Genomic DNA, 23,213 nt, shown 5'->3' with positions numbered 1-23,213 from the left:
GGTGGGAATCCAGGGGAAAGAAAGTACTAAATTCTAGCGTAGTTGGTATTTGACACTTGTGAGTATCAAAGAAAAGTAAGAAATTTTTTAAAATACGTAAATAATAAGTGGTTTTATAGAACTTAGTAATATGTTGAACAGATAATTCTTCATAAAAAAAATAGGCTTGCTTCATGCACAGTTTTCATTTAGAAGTTTCAGGATTTCTAAGGTGTAACATTAGAGACTATCTGTAAAGTTGTAATAATAAAAATAAGTTACCTTTCTCTGCCTTGTGCAGGAAGACCTAGTGTTAGAACATAGCCTTCTTCATCAATGACAAGATACAGTATACATGTAGTAAATAAAGTATAATGCTCACATCACTCAGTAAGGCAAGGGTGTGGAGGGTGGAGAAGACTGGCAGAAAATATCAGTTGTATTTTATGAGTATTACACAGAAGTTCTTTGTAACATTTTTTGTAGCTTGTAATTCTAAAGATGTTTTTAAACCATATATCCTCATCCTTTGAGATTTTTTTCCTAATTTTTAAACTAGGTATCACTTGTTTTATTTTAGATTATTGTCTTTTTCCTCTTGCCCTTTTTAAATTAGGGGGACTACAGGCCATTGCAGAATTATTGCAAGTGGACTGTGAAATGTATGGGCTAACTAATGACCACTACAGTATTACATTAAGACGATATGCTGGAATGGCTCTGACAAACTTGACTTTTGGAGATGTAGCCAACAAGGTACGTTTTATAAGATCCATTTCTTATGGATCTCTGGTATGAGTTAGTTTTGTACAAACTGCTTTTCACTAATTTTCTTTTTCCACTCCTGATTAAACACTGATTTAAAAAACTGAACTTCAAACACCACTGCATATTTTTACTCATCTGATAGTTTTATGCCTAAACAAAGGCAAAATATGGAACACAGTAATGGATTGATATAATCGCTTTAAAATACTATTCCCAGGAATGAGAGCAAAAATCTAAAAATCCTATTGACAGATGTGTTATACATATATCCCTTCCATCCAAATAAGAGACTTGACCTTAAAACCCTTTGCCTATCATTTCTTTTCACTTACTCATTTTACTTTTCCAGTTTACTAAGAGAAGAACAGATCACAAAGGACTTCCTTTCTGTAATCTGGTTCTAGGTCTTTATTGGTAAAATATTAGGCTGATTAAAATGAGACCACTAAAACTGGGTTTGAAGTTTATTAGTCAAAAATAGAGCACAGCTTCAGGTTGCCTTGTTATTGACCCTCTGTTCTATTTCTCATTTTACAGGCTACACTCTGCTCTATGAAAGGCTGCATGAGAGCACTTGTGGCCCAACTAAAATCTGAAAGTGAGGACTTACAGCAGGTACCAGTTAGAATTTCAGATGTTTTTCCTGGATATTAGTGGATTAATACCTTGGCTTAGATTAATTCAAGCTGTGGCTGAGTATTCAGTATCTCGTGTTTCAATTATGGTTACTTTAACTCCAGAATAAAGGAAAACAATTACATTGTATGAATTCCTTTTGGCACTATATTAACATTTAGGAGGAATTTATTAGTAGACTTCTACTCTTACCACTAGCATTAAAAACAAAGCAACCGTATGTTATTTTATGTTCAAATTATTCTAGAATTAATTTCATTTTCAGGTTATTGCAAGTGTTTTGAGGAATTTGTCTTGGCGAGCAGATGTAAATAGTAAAAAGACATTGCGTGAAGTTGGAAGTGTGAAAGCATTGATGGAATGTGCTTTGGAAGTTAAAAAGGTACCTTTGAAAACATTTAACATTCTAATTTGGATTTCATTTTGGGTTACTTTTTTGCTACCCTTTCCCACCCTTTGAGATTCCCTAATTTCTGACCTGCTTATCTCACCAGTTCTTAGACTTAATCCAAACTCATAAAGTATTAAGATGGAAAAGATTGTACAAAGCGCCTAGGATAAGTCAGGGCTTTTCAGGTTTGACACTGTTTGTATCTTGGACCAGATAATTGCTTGTTTTAAAGGGACTGACCTGTGCCTTATAGGATGTTAAGCACATCTTTGACCTTTGCCCACTAGATACTAATACACTTCCTCTCAGTCATGACAATGAAAGATGTGTCCACATATTACCAAAGGTGCCCCGGAGGGGCAAAGGGGAAAAACCACCCCAAGTGGAGAATCATTGTGTATGTGGTATCATTGTTACCTCCATGCTCTCCAGAGTCCTCAGTTCTGATAGTCACCTTATCAAGAGGTAATCATACCCAGGGGTAAACAATTCTTCAAATAATAATTTGTTGACAAAAGGAAATATCATCAGGTGGCATATCTACTTCAGAAACTAAGGTAACTTAAAAAGAAATAATTAAACTTGGAATTTGGGAGGGACTAAGCAGATCTTCTTAGCTAATTTGGGCTTCCTTTCACCCAACCAATCCTGCTAGACCCTGCATTTTTTTGTTCAAAATTTCCTTTTTAGAGAAGGCAAAGAATTTTTTGTTTTCATTTGTTTATGTATTTTTGTGAAAGTATTTTATACAAGGAAAACCCAAGAAAATCAACTGAAAAATCATTAGAAAAAAGTATTCAACCTAAAAACTGGTTGTAGTAATAATATTCAAATATACTTAGGGTCTACATAAAAATACCTTTAAAACACTCTTGAATCAGCAGAATACTTGTATTTCTTTCTTTTTTGTTGTTGTTGTTTTTAAGATCTTATTTAGGAGCCAGTGCGCAAGCAAGAGAGCACAAGTGGGGGGAACAGCAGAGGGAGAGGGTGAAGCAGCCTCCCGATGTGGGGCTCCATCTCAGGATTCCAAGATCGTGGCCTGAGCTGAAGGCAGATGTTTAACCGACTGAGCCACTCAGCCACCCCAGAACACTTGTATTTCTTGCAGGAAAGAAGATAGATGAATGGCCCAAGATACTTGAAAAGATACTCAACACCATTAGCCATGAGGGAAATACAAGTTAAAACTACAGTGAGATACCATTATACAAATTATATTGGTTAAAATGTAAAAGATTACCCAAGTGTTGTCAAGGACATTAAACAGCTGGAATTCTCATGCACTGCTGGTGGGAATGTAAGATGGTATGCCACTTTGAAGAACATTTGGCAGTGTTTTAAAGTTCAGCATATACTAAGCACACAACCCAGCCATTCCAATCCTAAGTATTTAACTAAGAGAAACAGAAACTTGTATCCACACAGTCTTAAGCACAGATGTTTGCAACAGTACTGTTTGATAGCCAAAAACTAGAAGTAATTCCAGTGCCCATCAACAGGTGAATGGATAAACAAATTAGGGGAGGTCCACAATGGCATACCATTTGGCTATTTTAAAATTGGACTATCCAGACGCCAGGGTGGCTCAGTGGTTGAGCATCTGCCTTCGGCTCAGGTCATGACCCCGGGGCCCCAGGATCGAGTCCCGCATCAGGCTCCCCTGCATGGAGCCTGCTTCTCCCTCTGCCTGTGTCTCTGCCTCTCTCTCTGTCTCTCATGAATAAATAAATAAAATCTTTAAAAAAATAAAAACTTTTAAAAAAATGAACTGCTGATACATGCAATAATCTATAATGACAGAAAACAGATCTACAGTTGCCTGGAGCTGGGAGTGGATTACAAGAGGGTACTAGGAAATTTGGGGGTAATAAATGTTATCTTGATTGTAGCAGTGGTTTCCAGGTATACTCCTACATCAAAAGTGATCGTACTGCACATTTGAAAAATGTGGTTTATTGTTCTCCAATTATACCTCACTAAAATTATGCCAAAAAACTAGAGTCCACACTTTACGACTCCCTAATCTAATCAAGTGTGTGTGTATTTTCAGAAAGATTTAATGTGTCTGTATGAAAACAGACATGAGAACTTGTACTCTTGCTAAGAGCTCATGACTTTGTTTCAAGGACCTCAAAGGTCTTTATACAAACTTGTTGCTACAAATTGAGAAATCTAGATTAAAAGGCTTATTACCCTACTGAGAAATGCAAAAGAAGACCATAATGAATGGAAAGATATACCCTGCTCCTTTAAAAGGAAGAGTAGTATTTTAAAAGATCATCATCTATAAATTTTTTTTTCATCTGTAAATTTTTTTTTCATCTGTAAATGGAAAGCCCAGTCTTGGAAAAACTGGCTCAGCAGAAATTTAAATATCCGGTTCTGGTTTGGGCCTGCTTCTGGTTAACAGTGTTAGAATTTACCTTTGACTTCTTTTTCTACATTCAATGCAATAGTCATTCAGAACATTCTCTTTTTAACTCATCATCTCTTCCTTTTAAGCTTCACTACTAATGAGCAGGAGAGTCAGAATTACCTTTCCACTCCTGATTAAACACAGTTTAATCCCCAATGCACTGCTCATTTTAAGCTCACTGGGCTCGCCCCTACTCTCCTCCACAGAACCTTTCCTTCCGTGCACTCTGTGCCCCAAGCATTGCTGTTTACTCAAAGCTGTGAGTCCCTCACTCCTGTCTTCTGTATCTTCTCTACTGGGTATAGAGATGGCTCTTTTGTTTCAACCCTGTCTTTAAGAAGCCCAATATTTTGGAAACAAACAAACAACCCTTATCTGTTGCTTCTTGTAACTCCTGCAATGTTTCTCCCATTTCCGTAGCAACCAAAACAATGAACAAGTCACCAGCCCCATTTCTTCACTGGCCATACCTTCAGGTCCTTCTAATTTTGTTTCTAACCAAATCTAGGTTTATAGATTAATTTGGGATTTCTTTTCTACCTACACCTATATTTGATACTTTTGGATCACACACCTTATTGAAACTCCTTCCTTTGTTTTTACCACCTATACTTAGCAACTTCTAATCATTTCTCATCTCCTCTAACTATAAAGCTTTGAAACAAAACCTTCACCTCTGATCTCTGGGCCATTTGTAGTTGAGCTCACTTCACACCGCTAAACTGTTGCTATTTTCTCTGTTCTCAGGATACTCTGAATGTCCCATCTCTACCTCAACCACAGTGTAACTAAAATTGAGCTCCTAACCTTCTCATTTCTCCATCGGTGAAAGCACTTCTGCCCTGCCTCCTGATAAATAGTACTTGCTCTCCTAAATTCTCTTAATTTTTTGATGAAGAGGACCCAGCAGCTGTTTATTGGGTTGAGCCCAAAGTGTTTGCCCTGACATTCAAGGCCTTCTTTTACTGTCTCCCCTCACCTGGACTTGGATCTCCTCTGTGTCGTCTTTATATTCTTCAGTCCTCCCTTGCTGATTCCCACTTCCATGCCGGGAGCAACAATAGGTCTTATCTTCCACAGAGCTGCTTTCCTCCATGAACTATTTTATTTGTTTGATTAAATTCAAATAGCAAAAAAATAAAATAAATAAATAAATTCAAATAGCAGTAATCTTCCCTTTGTATATGTATGGTTTTGCCTTTTTTTCCCCCTAAGTAAATTATTAGCAGGTGTCAGTTTGCCACATTGGTATCCTCTGGAGTGCCTCTAGTCACAGAGTAGATTTTTAATGAGTGTTTGTTCCTTGGTTGATTTATAGTAAGAAAAACTGACATCAGGATCTTGGCGAGTTTTAACCAGATATCCTTAATTATATACTCAGTGTTTGGTTTTTGTAGCAATTACAAGTTGACGGTTTACTGGTTTATTACTGGTTTACTACCTATGATGTTTTATGCCAAGGAAGTTCTGGTTTCTGGAATTACTTTGTTTCTGTGGGAGTTAAGGACTTGGGAGTTTTTCGAATATGCTTACTTTGTAATAAGTTATATTGTTACTTTTGAATCAGCCACAAAGAAGCATATATGTCTGCTTTGTATACAAACAGAATATTGTACATATGCTCTGCAACTTGCTCTTTTTATTTAATAATATGTCTTAGACATTTTTCCATATCAGCATGTAGGGGTGGGTTTTTTTTTTTCTGGTTTCTATTATCATGCAAATGTTATCTTTTCAGAATGCACATCAGTTATGTTTCATATTCTAATATGAGCTTTTTTAAGATACGTGTGTACATCTAAACACTTAGAATAAAGTTCAAAACAGTCATTAATTGAGTATCCTGCTTGTTCTGTGGGGAATCTCACTAACTTAAGTTCTGTTGGGTGTTTTTTCAGTTTTTCTAAATGTGGAGCACCTGATACGTTGCCTGTGAGCGGCAGGGGAGATACTAACAGTAACAACTTACTCAATAGAAGTAGGCATAGAAATTGTAAGAGGCATATTCCAACTCTAATTAGATGACACATGTTGTTTCTTAACAGGAATCAACCCTCAAAAGTGTATTGAGTGCCTTATGGAATTTGTCAGCACACTGCACTGAGAATAAAGCTGATATATGTGCTGTGGATGGTGCACTTGCGTTCCTGGTTGGCACTCTCACTTACCGAAGCCAGACAAATACTTTAGCCATTATCGAAAGTGGAGGTGGGATATTACGGAATGTGTCCAGCTTGATAGCTACAAACGAGGACCACAGGTAAATACAGAGTTTTTTTTTTTTTGTTTTTTTTTTTTTAAAGATTTTATTTATTTATTCATGATAGTCACAGAGAGAGAGAGAGAGAGAGAGAGGCAGAGGGAGAAGCAGGCTCCATGCACCGGGAGCCCGACGTGGGATCCGATCCCGGGTCTCCAGGATCGCGCCCTGGGCCAAAGGCAGGCACCAAACCGCTGCGCCACCCAGGGATCCCTAAATACAGAGTTTTATATTACTTTTAAATGAATTAGTGTAGAATTCATACCCTCAGGAAGACCTAGTTGTAAGCACTATTTTGTGTAATTGTGCAAGTGCTAAACCAAATTTATTACAGTGAAAAGATAGCTATTAATCCCTAACTTACTTGTTAGTATACTTATTCTAATAAAAGTTTATAGTATAAAGATGTATAGAAATAAACAAATGATAGTTGGTAGGTATAATCCATATAATGGGGGAAAAAGTCACGAATGCTACAGAGAATGAAATCCCATTGTTTATGTTAGTATGGCTTAAAGGAATATAAGGATTATAAAAAAACAATCTATGGATATGATCCAGAGGATCCGGTAGTTTAATATTTTTTTAAGATTTATTTATTTTTTTGAGAGAGAGCTAGGGGAGGGGTAGAGGGAGAGAAGCAGATTCCCAACCAAGTGTGGAGCCTGACACAGGGCTTGATCCCAGCACCCTGAGATCATGACCTGAGACAAAATCAAGAGTGAGACATCTAGCCAACTGAGTCACCCAGACACCCCCAATAGTTGACATTTTTCTTAATAGTGTCTTAATATCATTATTATATTATGGAGATTATATTAAGTAATCTTAATATTATTTAGCCAACAGCCATTCATCTAGGGCTGTGAAACCTAAGAAAGCATCTCAGATACGCGGCACACGTTTTCAGAACTTGGGTTCTGTGTTTTTTCAACTCAGGTCATGACCTCAGGCTCATGAGGTATTGCCCCGCATTGGGCTCTGATGGGTGTGGAGTCTGCTTGAGACTGTCTCTCTCCTCCTTCCTCTGTCCCTCCTCCCCCTCAAAAAAGTATACGTTTGGGTATTTTCACAGCATATTTATTTATTATCCAATAGTGCTTGTCATTTTCAGAAAGACCATGAGTTACTGTTAGTAACAAAACTTGTAAAGAATGTGAACATCTTCTCTTGAGGTTTTTGATGCACAAACAAGCCTTATAGCCCCCTCTGCCATACAAAGACCACTTAAGCTCAGTAAGCATTCAGGTGTCTGTTGGGCTGCTGAGAGAAGATTGTCATGTTAAAGCTCATTGTCCACCGTTGCCCATCCGTTTTAAAGCCCTCTAAAGTTCTATCATTAGTCTTAAGTTGACCATGCATTAAACAAGCTACAGCTCTTCCAAGTCCCAAATTGCTAACTCTCAACCTTTATTTTTATAATTATCTTTAAATTTTCAAAACCTTTCTTTGGAAGTAACAACTACACAGTTTGGCAGAGCACACTTCTAAGGAGGAGGGCATTGTCACAAAATCCATCCAGGAGCATAGAGGTTATTCTGAAAAGTCAGTTTGCCAGTGTCGGAGCCTACAGTGTGCTCCCTGGCTACGTGAATATCAAGCGATCCATTCCGCCATCCCTTCCAGGATGTCTTTGTAGTCAGCCCTGTGGCACCCGTCCATAGACGGAGTAACCACAGTGACCTGCCCAGCATAAGAGTTCATGACACATTCATCGAGGAACTCTCACTATGTCAATAGAGCAAATGTATCTGCTCAGGAAAAAATTTTTTAAATTTTATTTTAAAGTTTAATTATTTTAGAGAGAGTGCGTGTGCACATTGCTGAGTGGGGGGGAGCAGTAGAGGGAGGGGGAGAGAGAGAGAGAGAGAATCCCCTAGCCGACTGCTCATTGACTGGGGAATCTGACGCAAGGCTCCATCTCAAAACCCTGAGATCATGACCTGAGCCAAAATCAAGAGTTGATACTCAACTGACTGAGCCACCCAAGTGCCCCAGGAAAAAAAATTGAAAAGCTATTGGGTTGGAATAGGAAATGCAGAATAGATTACACTTTTACTTCTTTCAGCCTGACATATGAGTACTTTTAAAAAATTAACATTAAATGAACTAGGAACAAAGGGAGATGTGAAGTGCTTGAAATTTGTAGTATAATTTGGTGCAGTTTTATTATGCCTATTAATAATCTCTTTAGATTTAAATTTGTTCTCTCATCTTTTATTTGTTATAATAAGCAGATTTTTACCTTAATTTTGGATCTCTTATTTTTATTTCAGGCAAATCCTAAGAGAGAACAACTGCCTGCAAACCTTATTACAACACTTGAAATCTCACAGTTTGACAATAGTTAGTAATGCCTGTGGAACCTTGTGGAATCTCTCAGCAAGAAATCCAAAAGACCAAGAAGCATTATGGGACATGGGGGCAGTCAGCATGCTCAAGAACCTCATTCATTCAAAGCACAAAATGATTGCTATGGGAAGTGCCGCAGCTTTAAGGAATCTCATGGCTAATAGACCTGCAAAGTATAAGGATGCCAATATTATGTCTCCCGGTTCAAGCTTGCCATCTCTTCATGTCAGGAAACAAAAAGCCCTAGAAGCAGAATTAGATGCTCAGCATTTATCAGAAACTTTTGACAATATTGACAATTTAAGTCCCAAGGCATCTCATCGTAACAAGCAACGACACAAGCCAAATTTGTATGGTGACTATGTTTTTGACACCAATCGACATGATGATAATAGGTCAGACAATTTTAATACTGGAAATATGACTGTCCTTTCACCATATTTAAATACTACAGTGTTGCCCAGCTCTTCTTCATCAAGAGGAAGTTTAGACAGTTCTCGTTCTGAAAAAGATAGAAGTTTGGAGAGAGAACGAGGAATTAGCCTAGGCAACTACCACCCAGCAACGGAAAATCCAGGCACGTCTTCAAAGCGAGGTTTGCAGATTTCCACCACTGCAGCCCAGATTGCCAAAGTCATGGAAGAAGTATCAGCCATTCACACCTCCCAGGAAGACAGAAGTTCTGGGTCTACCACTGAGTTACACTGTGGGACAGATGAGAGGAACACACTAAGAAGAAGCTCGACTGCCCACACACATGCAAACACATACAGCTTCACGAAGTCAGAAAATTCAAACAGGACGTGTCCTGTGCCTTATGCTAAATTGGAATACAAGAGATCTTCAAATGATAGTTTAAACAGTGTCAGTAGTAGTGATGGTTATGGCAAAAGAGGTCAGATGAAGCCTTCCATTGAATCCTATTCTGAAGATGACGAAAGTAAATTTTGCAGCTATGGTCAATATCCAGCTGACCTAGCCCATAAAATACATAGTGCAAATCATATGGATGACAACGATGGAGAGCTAGATACACCCATAAATTATAGTCTTAAGTATTCAGACGAGCAGTTGAACTCTGGAAGGCAAAGCCCCTCACAGAATGAAAGATGGGCAAGACCCAAACATATAATAGAAGACGAAATAAAACAAAGTGAGCAAAGACAATCAAGAAGTCAAAGCACAACTTACCCCGTATATACTGAGAGCACTGATGATAAACACCTCAAGTTCCAGCCACATTTTGGACAGCAGGAATGTGTTTCCCCATATAGGTCAAGAGGAGCCAGTGGTTCAGAAACGAATCGAGTAGGTTCTAATCATGGAATTAATCAAAACGTAAACCAGTCTTTGTGTCAGGAAGATGACTATGAAGACGATAAGCCAACCAACTATAGTGAACGTTACTCTGAGGAAGAGCAACACGAGGAAGAAGAAAGACCAACAAATTATAGCATAAAGTACAATGAAGAAAAACATCACGTGGATCAGCCCATTGATTATAGTTTAAAATATGCCACAGACATTCCTTCCTCACAGAAACCACCATTTTCATTCTCAAAGAATTCCTCTGGGCAAAGCACTAAAACTGAACACCTCTCTGCAAGCAGTGAGAATACATCCACGCCTTCATCCAGCGCCAAGAGGCAGACTCAGCACCATCCCAGCTCAGCACAAAGTAGAAATGGCCAGACCCCAAAAGCCAACTCCTGCAAAGTTCCTTCTATCAACCAGGAAACGATACAGACATACTGTGTAGAGGACACCCCAATTTGTTTCTCGCGTTGCAGTTCACTATCCTCTCTGTCCTCAGCTGAAGATGAGATCGGATGTGACCCGGCACCGCAGGAGGCAGAGTCTGCTAATACCCTACAAAGAGCAGAAATCAAAGAAAACAGTGGGACAAGGACAACAGAAGATGCTGTGAGTGAGGTTCCAGCAGCGTCACCGCACATCAGAACCAAATCCAGCAGACTTCAGGCTTCTGGTTTATCTGCAGAGTCAACCAGGCACAAAGCTGTTGAATTTTCTTCAGGGGCCAAATCTCCATCAAAAAGTGGTGCTCAGACCCCTAAAAGTCCACCAGAGCACTATGTTCAGGAGACTCCGCTCATGTTTAGCAGGTGTACGTCAGTCAGTTCGCTCGACAGTTTTGAGAGTCGTTCGATTGCCAGCTCTGTTCAGAGCGAACCCTGCAGTGGCATGGTGAGTGGCATTATAAGCCCCAGTGACCTTCCAGATAGCCCAGGACAAACCATGCCACCAAGCAGGAGTAAAACCCCTCCCCCTCCCCCTCAGACAGTTCAGACTAAGCGAGAGGTCCCTAAAAACAAAGCCTCTGCTGCCGAGAAGAGAGAGAGCGGCCCTAAGCAAGCTGCTGTGAATGCTGCAGTTCAGAGAGTCCAGGTTCTTCCAGACGCTGACACCCTATTGCATTTTGCCACAGAAAGTACTCCGGATGGATTTTCTTGTTCCTCCAGCCTGAGTGCTCTGAGCCTTGATGAGCCATTTATACAGAAAGACGTGGAATTAAGAATAATGCCTCCAGTTCAGGAAAACGACAATGGGAACGAAACTGAGTCTGAGCAGCCTGAAGAAGCAAATGAAAACCAGGAAAAAGAGCCCGAAAAGCCTACTGATTCTGAAAAAGACCTGTTAGACGACTCAGATGATGATGATATTGAAATACTTGAAGAGTGTATTATTTCTGCCATGCCAACAAAATCTTCACGCAAAGCCAAAAAACCAGCCCAGACTGCTCCAAAATTACCTCCCCCTGTGGCAAGGAAGCCAAGTCAACTCCCCGTCTACAAACTCCTTCCCTCGCAAAACAGGTTACAGGCACAAAAGCATGTTAGCTTCACCCCAGGAGAGGATATGCCGCGGGTGTACTGTGTCGAAGGGACGCCTATCAACTTCTCCACAGCTACGTCTCTAAGCGATCTGACAATAGAATCTCCTCCAAATGAGTTAGCTGCTGGAGAAGGGGTTAGAGCCGGGGCGCAGCCAAGTGAATTCGAGAAACGAGATACCATTCCTACAGAAGGCAGAAGTACAGACGAGGCTCAAAGAGGAAAAGCCCCGGCGGTGACTATACCTGAGCTGGATGACAGTAAAACAGAAGAGGGGGATATTCTCGCAGAGTGCATTAATTCTGCTATGCCCAAAGGAAAAAGTCACAAGCCTTTCCGTGTGAAGAAGATAATGGACCAGGTCCAGCAGGCGTCTGTGTCTTCATCTGGAACTAACAAAACTCAGTTAGATGGCAAGAAAAAGAAACCTACTTCACCAGTAAAACCTATACCACAGAGCGCCGAATACAGGACACGTGTAAGAAAACACACAGACTCGAAAAATAATGTAAATGCTGAAAGAACTTTCTCAGACAACAAAGATTCAAAGAAACAGAACTTGAAAAATAATTCCAAGGACTTCAATGATAAGCTACCAAGTAACGAAGATCGAGTCAGAGGAAGTTTTACTTTCGATTCACCTCATCACTACACGCCCATTGAAGGAACTCCGTACTGTTTTTCACGAAATGATTCTTTGAGTTCTCTAGATTTTGAGGATGATGATGTTGACCTTTCCAGGGAAAAGGCTGAATTAAGAAAAGGGAAAGAAAATAAAGACTCAGAAGCTAAAGTCCCCAGCCACACAGAACCAATCTCTAATCAACAATCCGCTAATAAAACCCAGGCTGTTACAAAACACCCCGTAAATCGAGGTCAGTCTAAACCCGTGCTGCAGAAGCAGCCCACGTTTCCACAGTCCTCCAAAGACCTACCAGACAGAGGGGCAGCAACTGATGAGAAATTGCAGAATTTTGCTATCGAAAATACTCCAGTGTGCTTTTCTCGGAACTCCTCTCTAAGCTCTCTTAGTGACATTGACCAAGAAAACAACAATAACAAAGAAAATGAACCTCTCAAAGAGGCCGAGCCCCCTGACTCCCAGGGAGAACCCAGTAAACCTCAGGCATCGGGTTACGCACCTAAATCCTTTCACGTTGAAGACACCCCCGTTTGTTTCTCGAGAAACAGTTCTCTCAGTTCTCTAAGCATTGATTCTGAAGACGACCTGTTGCAGGAGTGTATAAGTTCTGCAATGCCAAAAAAGAAAAAGCCTTCAAGACTCAAGGGTGATACTGAAAAGCATAGTCCCAGAAACATGAGCGGCATATTAGCAGAAGACTTGACACTTGATTTGAAAGATATACAGAGACCAGATTCAGAACATGGTTTATCCCCAGATTCAGAAAATTTTGATTGGAAAGCTATTCAGGAAGGTGCAAATTCCATAGTAAGTAGTTTACATCAAGCCGCCGCTGCTGCCTGTTTGTCTAGACAAGCTTCATCCGACTCAGATTCCATCCTTTCACTGAAATCGGGAATCAGTCTGGGGTCACCATTTCATCTTACACCCGACCAAGAGGAAAAACCCTTTACAAGTAATAAGGGCCCACGAATTCTAAAACCCGGGGAGAAGAGTACATTGGAAACTAAAAAGATAGAATCTGAAAATAAAGGAATCAAAGGAGGCAAAAAAGTTTATAAAAGTTTAATTACTGGAAAAATTCGATCTAATTCGGAGGTTTTAAGCCAAATGAAACAGCCCCTTCAAGCAAACATGCCTTCGATCTCTCGAGGCAGGACAATGATTCATATTCCAGGAGTTCGAAACAGCTCTTCAAGTACAAGTCCGGTTTCTAAAAAAGGCCCACCCCTTAAAACTCCAGCCTCCAAAAGTCCCAGTGAGGGTCAGACAGCCACCACTTCTCCTAGAGGAACCAAGCCATCCGTGAAGTCAGAATTAAGCCCTGTGACCAGGCCGGCCCCCCAGCCAGCTGGGGCAAATAAAGGGCCATCTAGATCAGGATCGAGAGATTCCACTCCTTCGAGACCTGCCCAACAGCCATTAAGTAGACCCATGCAGTCTCCAGGGCGGAACTCCATTTCTCCTGGTAGGAATGGAATAAGTCCTCCTAACAAATTATCTCAGTTGCCAAGGACTTCATCCCCTAGTACTGCGTCGACCAAGTCCTCGGGGTCTGGGAAGATGTCCTATACGTCTCCAGGCAGACAGATGAGTCAGCAGAACCTTAGCAAACAAACGGGTTTATCCAAGAATGGCAGTAGTATCCCAAGAAGTGAGTCTGCCTCCAAAGGACTGAATCAGATGAGTAATAGCAATGGATCCAACAAAAAGGTGGAACTTTCTAGAATGTCTTCAACTAAATCGAGTGGAAGTGAATCTGATAGGTCAGAGAGACCTGTATTAGTACGCCAGTCAACTTTCATCAAAGAAGCTCCAAGCCCAACTCTAAGGAGAAAATTGGAGGAATCTGCTTCATTTGAATCTCTCTCTCCATCTTCTAGACCAGATTCTCCCACTAGGTCCCAGGCACAGACTCCAGTTTTAAGCCCTTCCCTTCCTGATATGTCTCTGTCCGCACATCCGTCCATTCAGTCTGGTGGGTGGCGCAAACTCCCACCTAATCTCAGTCCCACCATAGAGTACAATGACGGAAGACCAGCAAAGCGCCATGATATTGCACGCTCCCATTCTGAAAGTCCTTCGAGACTTCCAATTAATAGGTCAGGAACCTGGAAACGGGAGCACAGCAAGCACTCGTCATCCCTTCCTCGAGTAAGCACTTGGAGAAGAACTGGAAGTTCATCCTCCATTCTTTCTGCTTCATCGGAATCCAGTGAAAAAGCAAAAAGTGAGGATGAAAAACACGTGAACTCGATTTCAGGAACCAAACAAACTAAGGAAAACCAAGTATCCACAAAAGGAACATGGAGAAAAATAAAAGAAAATGAGATTTCTCCCACAAATAGTACCTCTCAGACCACTTCCTCAGGTGCTGCAAATGGTGCTGAATCAAAGACTCTAATTTATCAAATGGCACCTGCTGTTTCTAAAACAGAGGATGTTTGGGTGAGAATTGAGGACTGTCCCATTAACAACCCTCGATCCGGGAGATCCCCAACAGGAAACACGCCCCCCGTGATTGACACTGTTTTGGAAAAGGGAAACCCAAACGCTAAAGATGCAAAAGATAATCAGGGAAAACCAAGTGTGGGTAACGGCAGTGGCCCCGTACGCGCTGTGGGTTTGGAAAACCGCCTGAACTCCTTTATCCAGGTAGAGGCCCCCGACCAGAAGGGAACGGAGGCAAAGCCGGGACCGAGTAACCCTGTCCCTGCACCAGAGGCGAACGAGAGTTGTGCAGCCGAGCGCACCCCGTTCAGCTCCAGCAGCTCAAGCAAGCACAGTTCCCCCAGCGGGACCGTCGCTGCCAGAGTGACCCCCTTTAATTACAACCCGAGCCCCCGGAAGAGCAGCGCGGACGGCACGTCAGCCCGGCCGTCCCAGATCCCCACGCCGGTGGCCACCGCCACAAAGAAGCGGGATTCCAAGACTGAGGGCGCCGAGTCCGGCGGAACCCAGAGCCCTAAGCGCCATTCCGGGTCTTACCTCGTGACATCCGTGTGACAGCCGGGATGGTGGCACTCGGGAAGCTGTCCGTCACAGCCGCTGTGTAGAAATCCTGTTTCAGATGAAACTTCAAAAAGACTGAAAAATTGTGTAAATAGGTTTGATTGTTAGAGGTTTTGTTCTGGAAGCCATATTTGATAGTATCCTTTGTCTTCACTGGTCATATTTTGGGAAGCGCCCTTGGTAGTTAGGAAGAAGGTGGTAAAGCCAAGTATATTTGTACAGTCTGTTTGCCACGTATTTAAGTAGCATCCCTTCCCTCGCCCTTTAATTATTGCTTGTCCTAAAATAATGAACACTACAGATAGAGGGTATGAGATATTGCTGTCCTCAATCATTTCTAGATTATAAACTGACTAAACTGACATCAGGGAGAAATCGGTGTTTATGCAAAAAAACATTCTGTTTTAGTCCTCGTGAGTCCCTCTAACATCACAATTAATCATGTGGCTGTGAAATTCACAGTAATATGGTTCCTGACGAACAAGCTTACCCAGCCTGCTTTGCTTTGCTGCATGAATGAGACTGATGGTTCACCTTCCGAAGTAACGATTAACGGTTCTGTGGTCACATGTGCATAGAGATAGCTGCGGTGTAACACGCTACACTATTTTGTGCTCAAAACAAAAAAACAAAACAAAACAAAAAATCTGTGTCACTGTAAAGCATTGAATGAAACTATTTTACCTGAACTAGATTTTATCTGAAAGTAGGTAGGATTTTGCTATGCTGTAACTTGTTGTATATTCTGGTATTTGAGGTGAGATGGCTGCTCTTTTATTAACGAGACACGAATCGTGTCTCAACAGAAACTAAATGAACATTTCAGAATAAATTATTGCTGTATGTAAACTATTACTGAAATTGGTATTTGTTTGAAGGGTCTTATTTCACGTTTGTATTAATAATTGTCAAAAAGGCCTCTTTTAATAGCTTATATAAATTTTTTTCTTCAAATTCTATGCATTAAGAGTAAAATTCCTCTTACTGTAATAAAAACAATTGAAGCTAACTGCTGGCACTTAACCGTTCCTGAAACTTACTTTTCATATATGGGATTAGTTTAGCACTCCCAATAGTTAGTATTTTTTCTTAGTCCACTGGAGTGGATTTAAGACAGATTCGTATACTAGCAGCGTGAGCTACCCAGCGCAGGACCGGACACTGAGCATCATAGATCCACATAGAATGTCTCTTTTTTTCTTAATAGAAAGAATTCTATACTTGAAAAGTTGATTATTCTTCGGTATACATACTGTCTTCCGAGGCCGCCCTGGAGTGTAACGTCTTGTCTCTTCGCTTCCCTGTCGCCCCTCCCCTGGAAGGAGCCCCTTTTCTCACCCTGTACCTTAGGGCAAATTCCAGCAGCCAGAGGCCTCCTTTTGCCCGGCTCAGAAAATACAAATCATGTGGAACCTCGGAGGTAGATTTAATACTGTTAAGGTACTCAGAAGAGCATCTAAAGTCCCCTGGGAGTTGAGGAAGGCTTGGCTGTGGTGGGCAGAGCTGCGGGCCGTGTTCAGGTGCCCCCCAACCCCCCGCCCCCCAGCGGGAAGGCGCAAACGGCTACAGGCCGTCAGCAGGTAATTTATCTTCCCAGAATTCGTCCCGGGTGGCCAGAGGGTAAAGAAGGGTAGATGCTCAGGTACTTTTTGGGTACGTGATTACATTCCTGCGCTCTGCATTTGGTGAAGGGAAGAGAGAGTGGGTGCAGTGGCCACGGGGAAGGGCTGGAGGAGTAAGCGCGTCCCTGCGACGCCCGTGAAGTCCCGGGAGCCTCCCTGTCCCTCCCCTGTCCTTACCGGTGCCCGGAAATACCTCAGGGCCCAGGCCCCGCGTTGTACCACTCTGCAAACACCTCGATTCACGGATCTGTCAACATTTAAATTTTTGCCGTTTTATCTGAATGAGATCATCCGTGAATAATAATAATTTATGTTTCTCTCAAAGGCTGCTTTCTCTAACAGGGATAGGTGCATAAAGGTCATATTTATTTTCTCTATTTTTCGGAATTAACTGCATGCCACTTTTTAGGAGCCCTTCAAATACTTTAATGGAAAGAGATGGGATGTAAGTCAGAATAAAATTGCCTTTTCAAGTAAGAAAAACACCATTATCAATGCTGGAAATGAAAAAAAGATGCCTTCCACACACCAGAAAACTCAGGAATTTCTGTGAGCAACCCTCCCTGGCGGGGGGCAGGCCCCACTGCCCACTGGGAAAGTTGTTGGGGACTCCAGGTAGCGTAGCTCTGAATCGGCCAAGGGGCGAATCGCAGCTGTACTTCCAGGTCACCGGGTGCTGCGGAGAGGGACACGCGCGGGCCCAGTGTCGCCCAGCGTCGCCCAGCAGCCCCACGGCCTCCCCTTGGCAGCAGGGCCTGAGCGCTGGCCCCTTCCGGCACTGCTGCCTCCCCCGCCGCGGACCTCAAGCTGGTGAGGTGTCCCTGCAGGCCCGTGCCCCGTGTGGACGAGCCTACCCGACGGGGGTCGATTGCAAAGACGGACTTTTTGAGACATTGGTTGATGTTCAGACTCGGGACAGTTACTCCAAAGGCAAATTTCAGCAAACGCCTAATTTGGATTTGCAGTCAGGTCAGAAGAGACCAGTAATTCTGTCCTCAGAATCATTTCAGATGAAAATGCGCCTGATTTGCTGATACGCAGTGGGACTAAGAACCAATTAACTGTGGCATAAACTTTCCAAATTACCTGAGTACTAAAGGGAAAGTCAATGACAGGGAAGTAAAGATAAGCCCAAATGGAACAGAAGGTACTGTACGTTAAAATATTTTTTCCATAAAATATAGAGCATGTTACCCCAAGGTTAAGTGAGGACGATGCTCTTGCTGAGGATGGCAGCCAGCTGCACATCTGAATTTATCATGTAGTTTCTTTGTATCTAAAATAGGAAAAGAACAGCAGCGCGCCAGAAACGCAAAAAGGAAACTGCTGAGAGCTGGAGTATTTGAGTAGTCAGATCATCAAAATTTACCAAATAGAAATAATTTTTCAAAAGTCACGGTGGTTGAGATAGAGTATATAAATTATTTTTAAACTTCTAATTCCCTCGTACTATACAGACCTTAAAATACTATGTAATGTCACAAACTATGGACTGTACCTCCTGTAAACACTAGGTCGTTTTCCTGCCCTTCTCCTGTGGTGTGGGCTATGAAACTAGATCCCGGTGTATGTTAGGCCATTGATGCTTCTTCCAACCTTGTGTGCTCTGTGTGTGATATTGTTCTTGGTGCTAAATACACTTGCTTTCTTCTGATATTCAGGATAATTCTCTACATTTGTGACTACTCACTCATTTTCCTAAGTTATGTGATTTTTACTTTAATTAAAAATACTCAACATCGTGTACTGGTGAAGGGGACCGTTAACATAAAGCAGCACTACTGAAGAATAACTGTCAGGAGCGAGGCCAAGCACTACCTGGTCCCCCTACACCTCCCTTCGGCATCTAACCAGCCCTGCGGTTGGTCGCTGATCCGCGCGCCCGGGCTTTCCCGACATGCCTGCTGGCACCTTGACACAGCAGAGATTCATTGCCAACTAGCTGGTGACCAAAGACTTGCCTGGCTTTAAAAAAAAAAAAAAAAAATGAGCCAATCAACCTGAAATAAGAGTCCCAAAGGAAACTTCTGGTTGGAGATTGAGTGCCGGAACTGAACGATCTTTGTAGCATTAGGCTGAGTTGAAGACCTCAGTTAGACACACCTCCGGTTCTTAATTTCAAAGAGAAAACTTTTCTAAAAACATCTGTGGGGAATAGGCTGCCAAAAAAAAAAAAAAATCAGGTTGGTATCAGCTTTGCCTGCGAAAAAGCAAAACAACGGAACCATATGTACAGTGTTTGGAAGGGACTTGGAGGTGCCACCTGAGTGCCGCGAGCAACCGAAGTAACATTTGGTTCACCTGCGACAGCTGCACCCCTGGGACCTTGTAGCCGTCACCGCCGCTCGGCGCTCGCAGGACGCCGCAGAGGCTCACAGGCAGGCTGGACCGGGGAGGGGCGGCCCGCGCGGCTGGCTCGGCTGGGGCCGGGCTGGGGCCGGGGAACCGGGCTGCTCTGACTTGTTTCCCCCGAGGAAGGGGCTTATGGTCTGGAACGCTCCAAGTCCCCGAGCGGCCTTCCGAAGCAGCGAGCAACCAGACGCCACGAAAACTTCCTGCTGCCCAAACGATTAAATGGAAAAGTATTAAGGAAACAAAGTTTGAGCAATAAAACTTTTAAAGGTGAATAAATATGTTAATGATTGTGATTAATCTGATCATCTCAGCGTGAATGTCTACATAACTGAAAACTGAAAAGACGAAATGTTTGATAATTTTCATGATTTTGAATTCCAGAGTATTCTAACCCAAATTGGAAAATGAGTTACGAGGGGAGGAAAGATGTAAAAGTATGCTAAATTTCTAGTTTTATTTGGCAGTGTCAATGTTTTAACTTAAACAAAAAGCAAAAAGTCAATTATTTAGTTTAATGGTAACCCCAAAGTTAAAAAATAAAAATTTCCACCTAATTCACTAGCCAAAGACAACAATTCAGAATGCTTGGTGGAGATATCAAAGAACGGGAGAAATAAAGGGAGAATTAGCCACAAAGAAGCATAGCATGACACAGTAATACCACGGAAAAATGGATTAAACATATATAATAAAATAATGACTCTCAGATTGGAATCAAAATAGGGTCCTCCGGCCGCACTACTGTTCCTAAAAGACACACTGCAATGATCCAGAACGGCCAAAACTAAAAGTACAACCACACTTGCAGAGACGAATGCAAAGAAAGCAGTTAAGGCAAACTTATGTCCATCCCATTCGGGGACAAGGCATCCGGCATCATGAAGAAGGAGATGAACATCGCAATGGTCCTTACCTCTCAAATGACTTAGCATCAAACACATGAATCAAAATTACAAAATACTAACAAAATCTGGGGAACAAGTGAGCCCCGGTGTTTGACAGAGGAGTCGGTCTTTACAAAACAAAAGGAGCCGTTTTTACTTGAAGCCGCAAGCTCCCTCCAGACGCCGGGCCTTTGCTCAAGGAAGGTTCTCGAGGTCCTTGCCGTGGCAACGGTGTGGCCGGCTGCTGGGCCGTGAAGCCAAGCCGGGCACTGAGGCGGGAGGCGCGGGAGAGGTCACCGGCCTGCTGGAGGGAGGCAAGGTCGGGGGACTCGGGACACCCATGAGGACGAAGGACAAGGAGCCCACAGAAGGGACGGTCGGGGTCCCGAGAAACTGGAGGTGCAGCGGCGACGGCACTTTAGAAGCAGGCTGTTGGGGCTGGAAGCCTACGTGCTTGGCGAGTCCGGCTCCAGGATCCACATGCTCCCCTGGCTCTGATTCGCAGGATCCTAACACTCGCGGTTCGCTTCACCGTCATGTTCTCCTCCGTTTTCGGAGTTTACCAAGTAGCTGGAAGCGTCCACGCGGCTCCTCTGAGGCCTGCCTCGGCCTCAGGGTTGGGAGTTCGGGCCCCACGGCGAGCGCCTCGCTGGGCGTGCAGCCTATCTGAAAAGAAAAAATAGAAACCTGTGACTTCTGATTCTCTGGTAGGAATATCTTCAAAGATGCCACAGTTGGGCCATCCCCATCCCCGTCCCCGAGCTGCGTCACAGGACACACAAGCTGACGCGGGCGCCGGGAAGGTTGGGCGGCCTACCCGGGATCTGCAGCCGCGGCCACGGGCCCCAAGGCACCCACGGGGAGGGAGGACCCGGGTCACACATGCGGGTGACCGGGTAAGGGGGGGTGTGGCCCACCTACCACGAAGCCCGACGCCCTGTGTCGCTGACCCGGCCCGGATGCCTGCGCAGCTCTGCGGCCGTGTCCCCGGGACAGGCCCACAGGCCGCTCCACACCCGCCTTCACCTGGGGCAGGGAGCCTGGGCCCTGACCTGGGCCCTGACCTAGGCCCTGACCTGGGCCCATCCCCAACCCCCTGCCTGACCTGGTCCCGCCGCTGCCCGCCGCCCGCCCTCCTGCTCCTTGGTGCCCTCCCAGAGCCACGGTGGCCCGCGGCCCGCGCCTCTGGGACCCGCACCAGCACCCGACGCAGCAGGCTCCCCGGGCACCGGCCCGTGGGCGACACACGGCAGCGAGGCCCAGGGCCCAGGGCTGCAAGCATCGCTCCAAGGCCGGTCGTGGAGGCCACCGCCGGGGGCTTGGTGGTTATTCATTTGAGAGACGGAGAGAGACAGAAACGGAGAGACAGAGAGGAAGAGACACAGAGAGGGAGAAAGACAGAGACGGAGAGGAAGAGACAGAGAGGGAAACAGAGTGAAAGACAGAGAGGGAGAGACAGGGAGAGAGACAGAGACGGAGAGAGACAGAGAGAGATGGAGAGCGACGGAGAGAGACAGAGAAGGAGAGAGACAGGGAGACACAAATGGAGAGACAGAGAGATGGAGAAAGACAGAGAGAGACAGCGACAGACAAAGGGAGAGACAGAGAGAGAGAGATAGGGAGTGAGCACGGGGAGGAAGAACCCGGGACGCCAGGAAGAGCGGCGGCCACCAGGATGCTGGCACCGGGCCCCGGGCTGAGGCAGGCACGTCACCGCCTGGAGCGGCCGCGCACTGAGGCACAGACTCGGGGAGGCTCCGTGGGGCCGGGCACCACCCTAACCGCAGCCTTGCCGGGAAACCAGGCTTTCACAGCCCGCGTGACCCCACGTCACCCGCCCGTCACACCCTAAGGCCACCAACAGGCTGAGCCCGGCAGGAGCCGCACCGCAGTGCCCGAGGCCCCTCGCCAGCGACACACGGGACCACAGGCACCTTGTGACCTCGATCTGCATCCCAAACATTTGTTGCAGTGGCTGCAGCAGCTTTTCCAAGTGTCTTTGGACACAACGGAGACATCAGGTCACTTGCAGCACGGTCGTCACCTAATTCATCGTCTCCTCCCTCATCACTTCTTTAAGATATTTATTTACTCATGAGAGACACAGAGCGAGGCAGGGACCCAGGCAAGGGAGAAGCAGGCTCCCCACGGGCACCCCACACGGACTCGATCCCGGGACTCGGGGTCACGCCCTGGCCAAGCACACACTCAGCCTAGTGCCCCTCGCCCTGACCTGTCGGAGCGCGGCCCCTGCCGACACCGCCACCTGCGCTTCCCTCTCTTCCTCCTGCTTTCGGGTCTCATGCAACGTTCTTGGAAAATGTCCCCCTCGGTCCCCCCCCGCCCCCCGAGCCTCGAGCGCCCGGTAAGGGAAGGAAGACTGAGAAAAGCCACCTTGCAAGCCCGACCTGAATCCCGAAGGCCCCGCATCACCTTCCGTTCTCGGGTCCGACCTCTCGCCCTGAAACGACCTCCGCTGCCTCTGTGCTCCCAGCACGTGCAGCAAGAGGCTGCGACCAATGCCCAGTGCACCTGTTCCACCTGCGCTCGGGGACCGGCACCCGCGGGGCCTCTCCCAGCCTCACTTAAGGTGCAGGGGTCGGGGCGAGGCCGGGGTTTGCTCGGCAGCGCCCTCAGGTGTGTGCAGGTGTGAGCAGGTGTGTGCAGAGCCTACCCTGACCCCGACGCGCGGCTCCCGCCCCCAATCCCCCCACCCGGGCCGCCGATCCTGCAGCGCGCAGGTGCGCCCCGGACGCTCCGAGGTGCAGCACACCTGCCCTGCACGTTCCGTGACGAGCCGTACCTGCCCGCCCTCCCGGCGATGCGCACCGGCGCCCGGAGCGCGGGGACTTGAGCGCCGGTGGCCTCTGAGCTGACCCCGCGCCCGGGGCCGCCTCGAGGGTGAGCGGAGCCCGCGGCGGGCAGCTCGGCGCGGACACGCCCCGGGGGACAGCGGGGGGGGGGGGGGGGGGGGGGCCCTGGGCAGCCTCTCGCGAGAGCGGGCGCGCGGACGCCACGTCACAACGTCACAACTAGGGGG

General features: G+C 45.0%; 1 protein-coding gene and 1 long non-coding RNA gene across 10 annotated transcripts in view; one reads left to right on the top strand and one right to left on the bottom strand.

The window, feature by feature from the left end:
- Nucleotides 1-16,330, top strand: part of APC (APC regulator of WNT signaling pathway) — a 128,095-nt gene extending 111,765 nt beyond the window's left edge. For 5 of the 9 annotated variants that reach the window (XM_038532138.1, XM_038532142.1, XM_038532141.1 and 2 more), the window contains 5 exons: nucleotides 596-735; nucleotides 1,285-1,362; nucleotides 1,649-1,765; nucleotides 6,239-6,453; nucleotides 8,730-16,330. In XM_038532138.1, the coding sequence (XP_038388066.1) occupies nucleotides 596-735; nucleotides 1,285-1,362; nucleotides 1,649-1,765; nucleotides 6,239-6,453; nucleotides 8,730-15,306 (7,127 nt within the window). In that variant the 3' untranslated portion in view covers nucleotides 15,307-16,330. The remainder of the gene's footprint in view (nucleotides 1-595; nucleotides 736-1,284; nucleotides 1,363-1,648; nucleotides 1,766-6,238; nucleotides 6,454-8,729) is intronic. The other 4 variants (XM_038532135.1, XM_038532134.1, XM_038532139.1 and 1 more) reach the window with 1 other exon arrangement.
- A 3,388-nt stretch (nucleotides 16,331-19,718) lies between these two features.
- On the bottom strand, nucleotides 19,719-23,108 carry LOC119876122. Its single transcript, XR_005356484.1, has 2 exons — nucleotides 22,977-23,108; nucleotides 19,719-20,839 (listed from the first exon to the last, which is right to left on the bottom strand). It is a non-coding gene; the product is annotated as an uncharacterized LOC119876122 (long non-coding RNA).
- Nucleotides 23,109-23,213: the final 105 nt, after the last annotated feature.

Source organism: Canis lupus, chromosome 3 (assembly GCF_011100685.1).
Source record: "Canis lupus familiaris isolate Mischka breed German Shepherd chromosome 3, alternate assembly UU_Cfam_GSD_1.0, whole genome shotgun sequence".
NCBI classification, from domain to species: Eukaryota; Metazoa; Chordata; class Mammalia; order Carnivora; family Canidae; genus Canis; species Canis lupus.
This window is presented reverse-complemented; position numbering and strand designations above follow the sequence as displayed.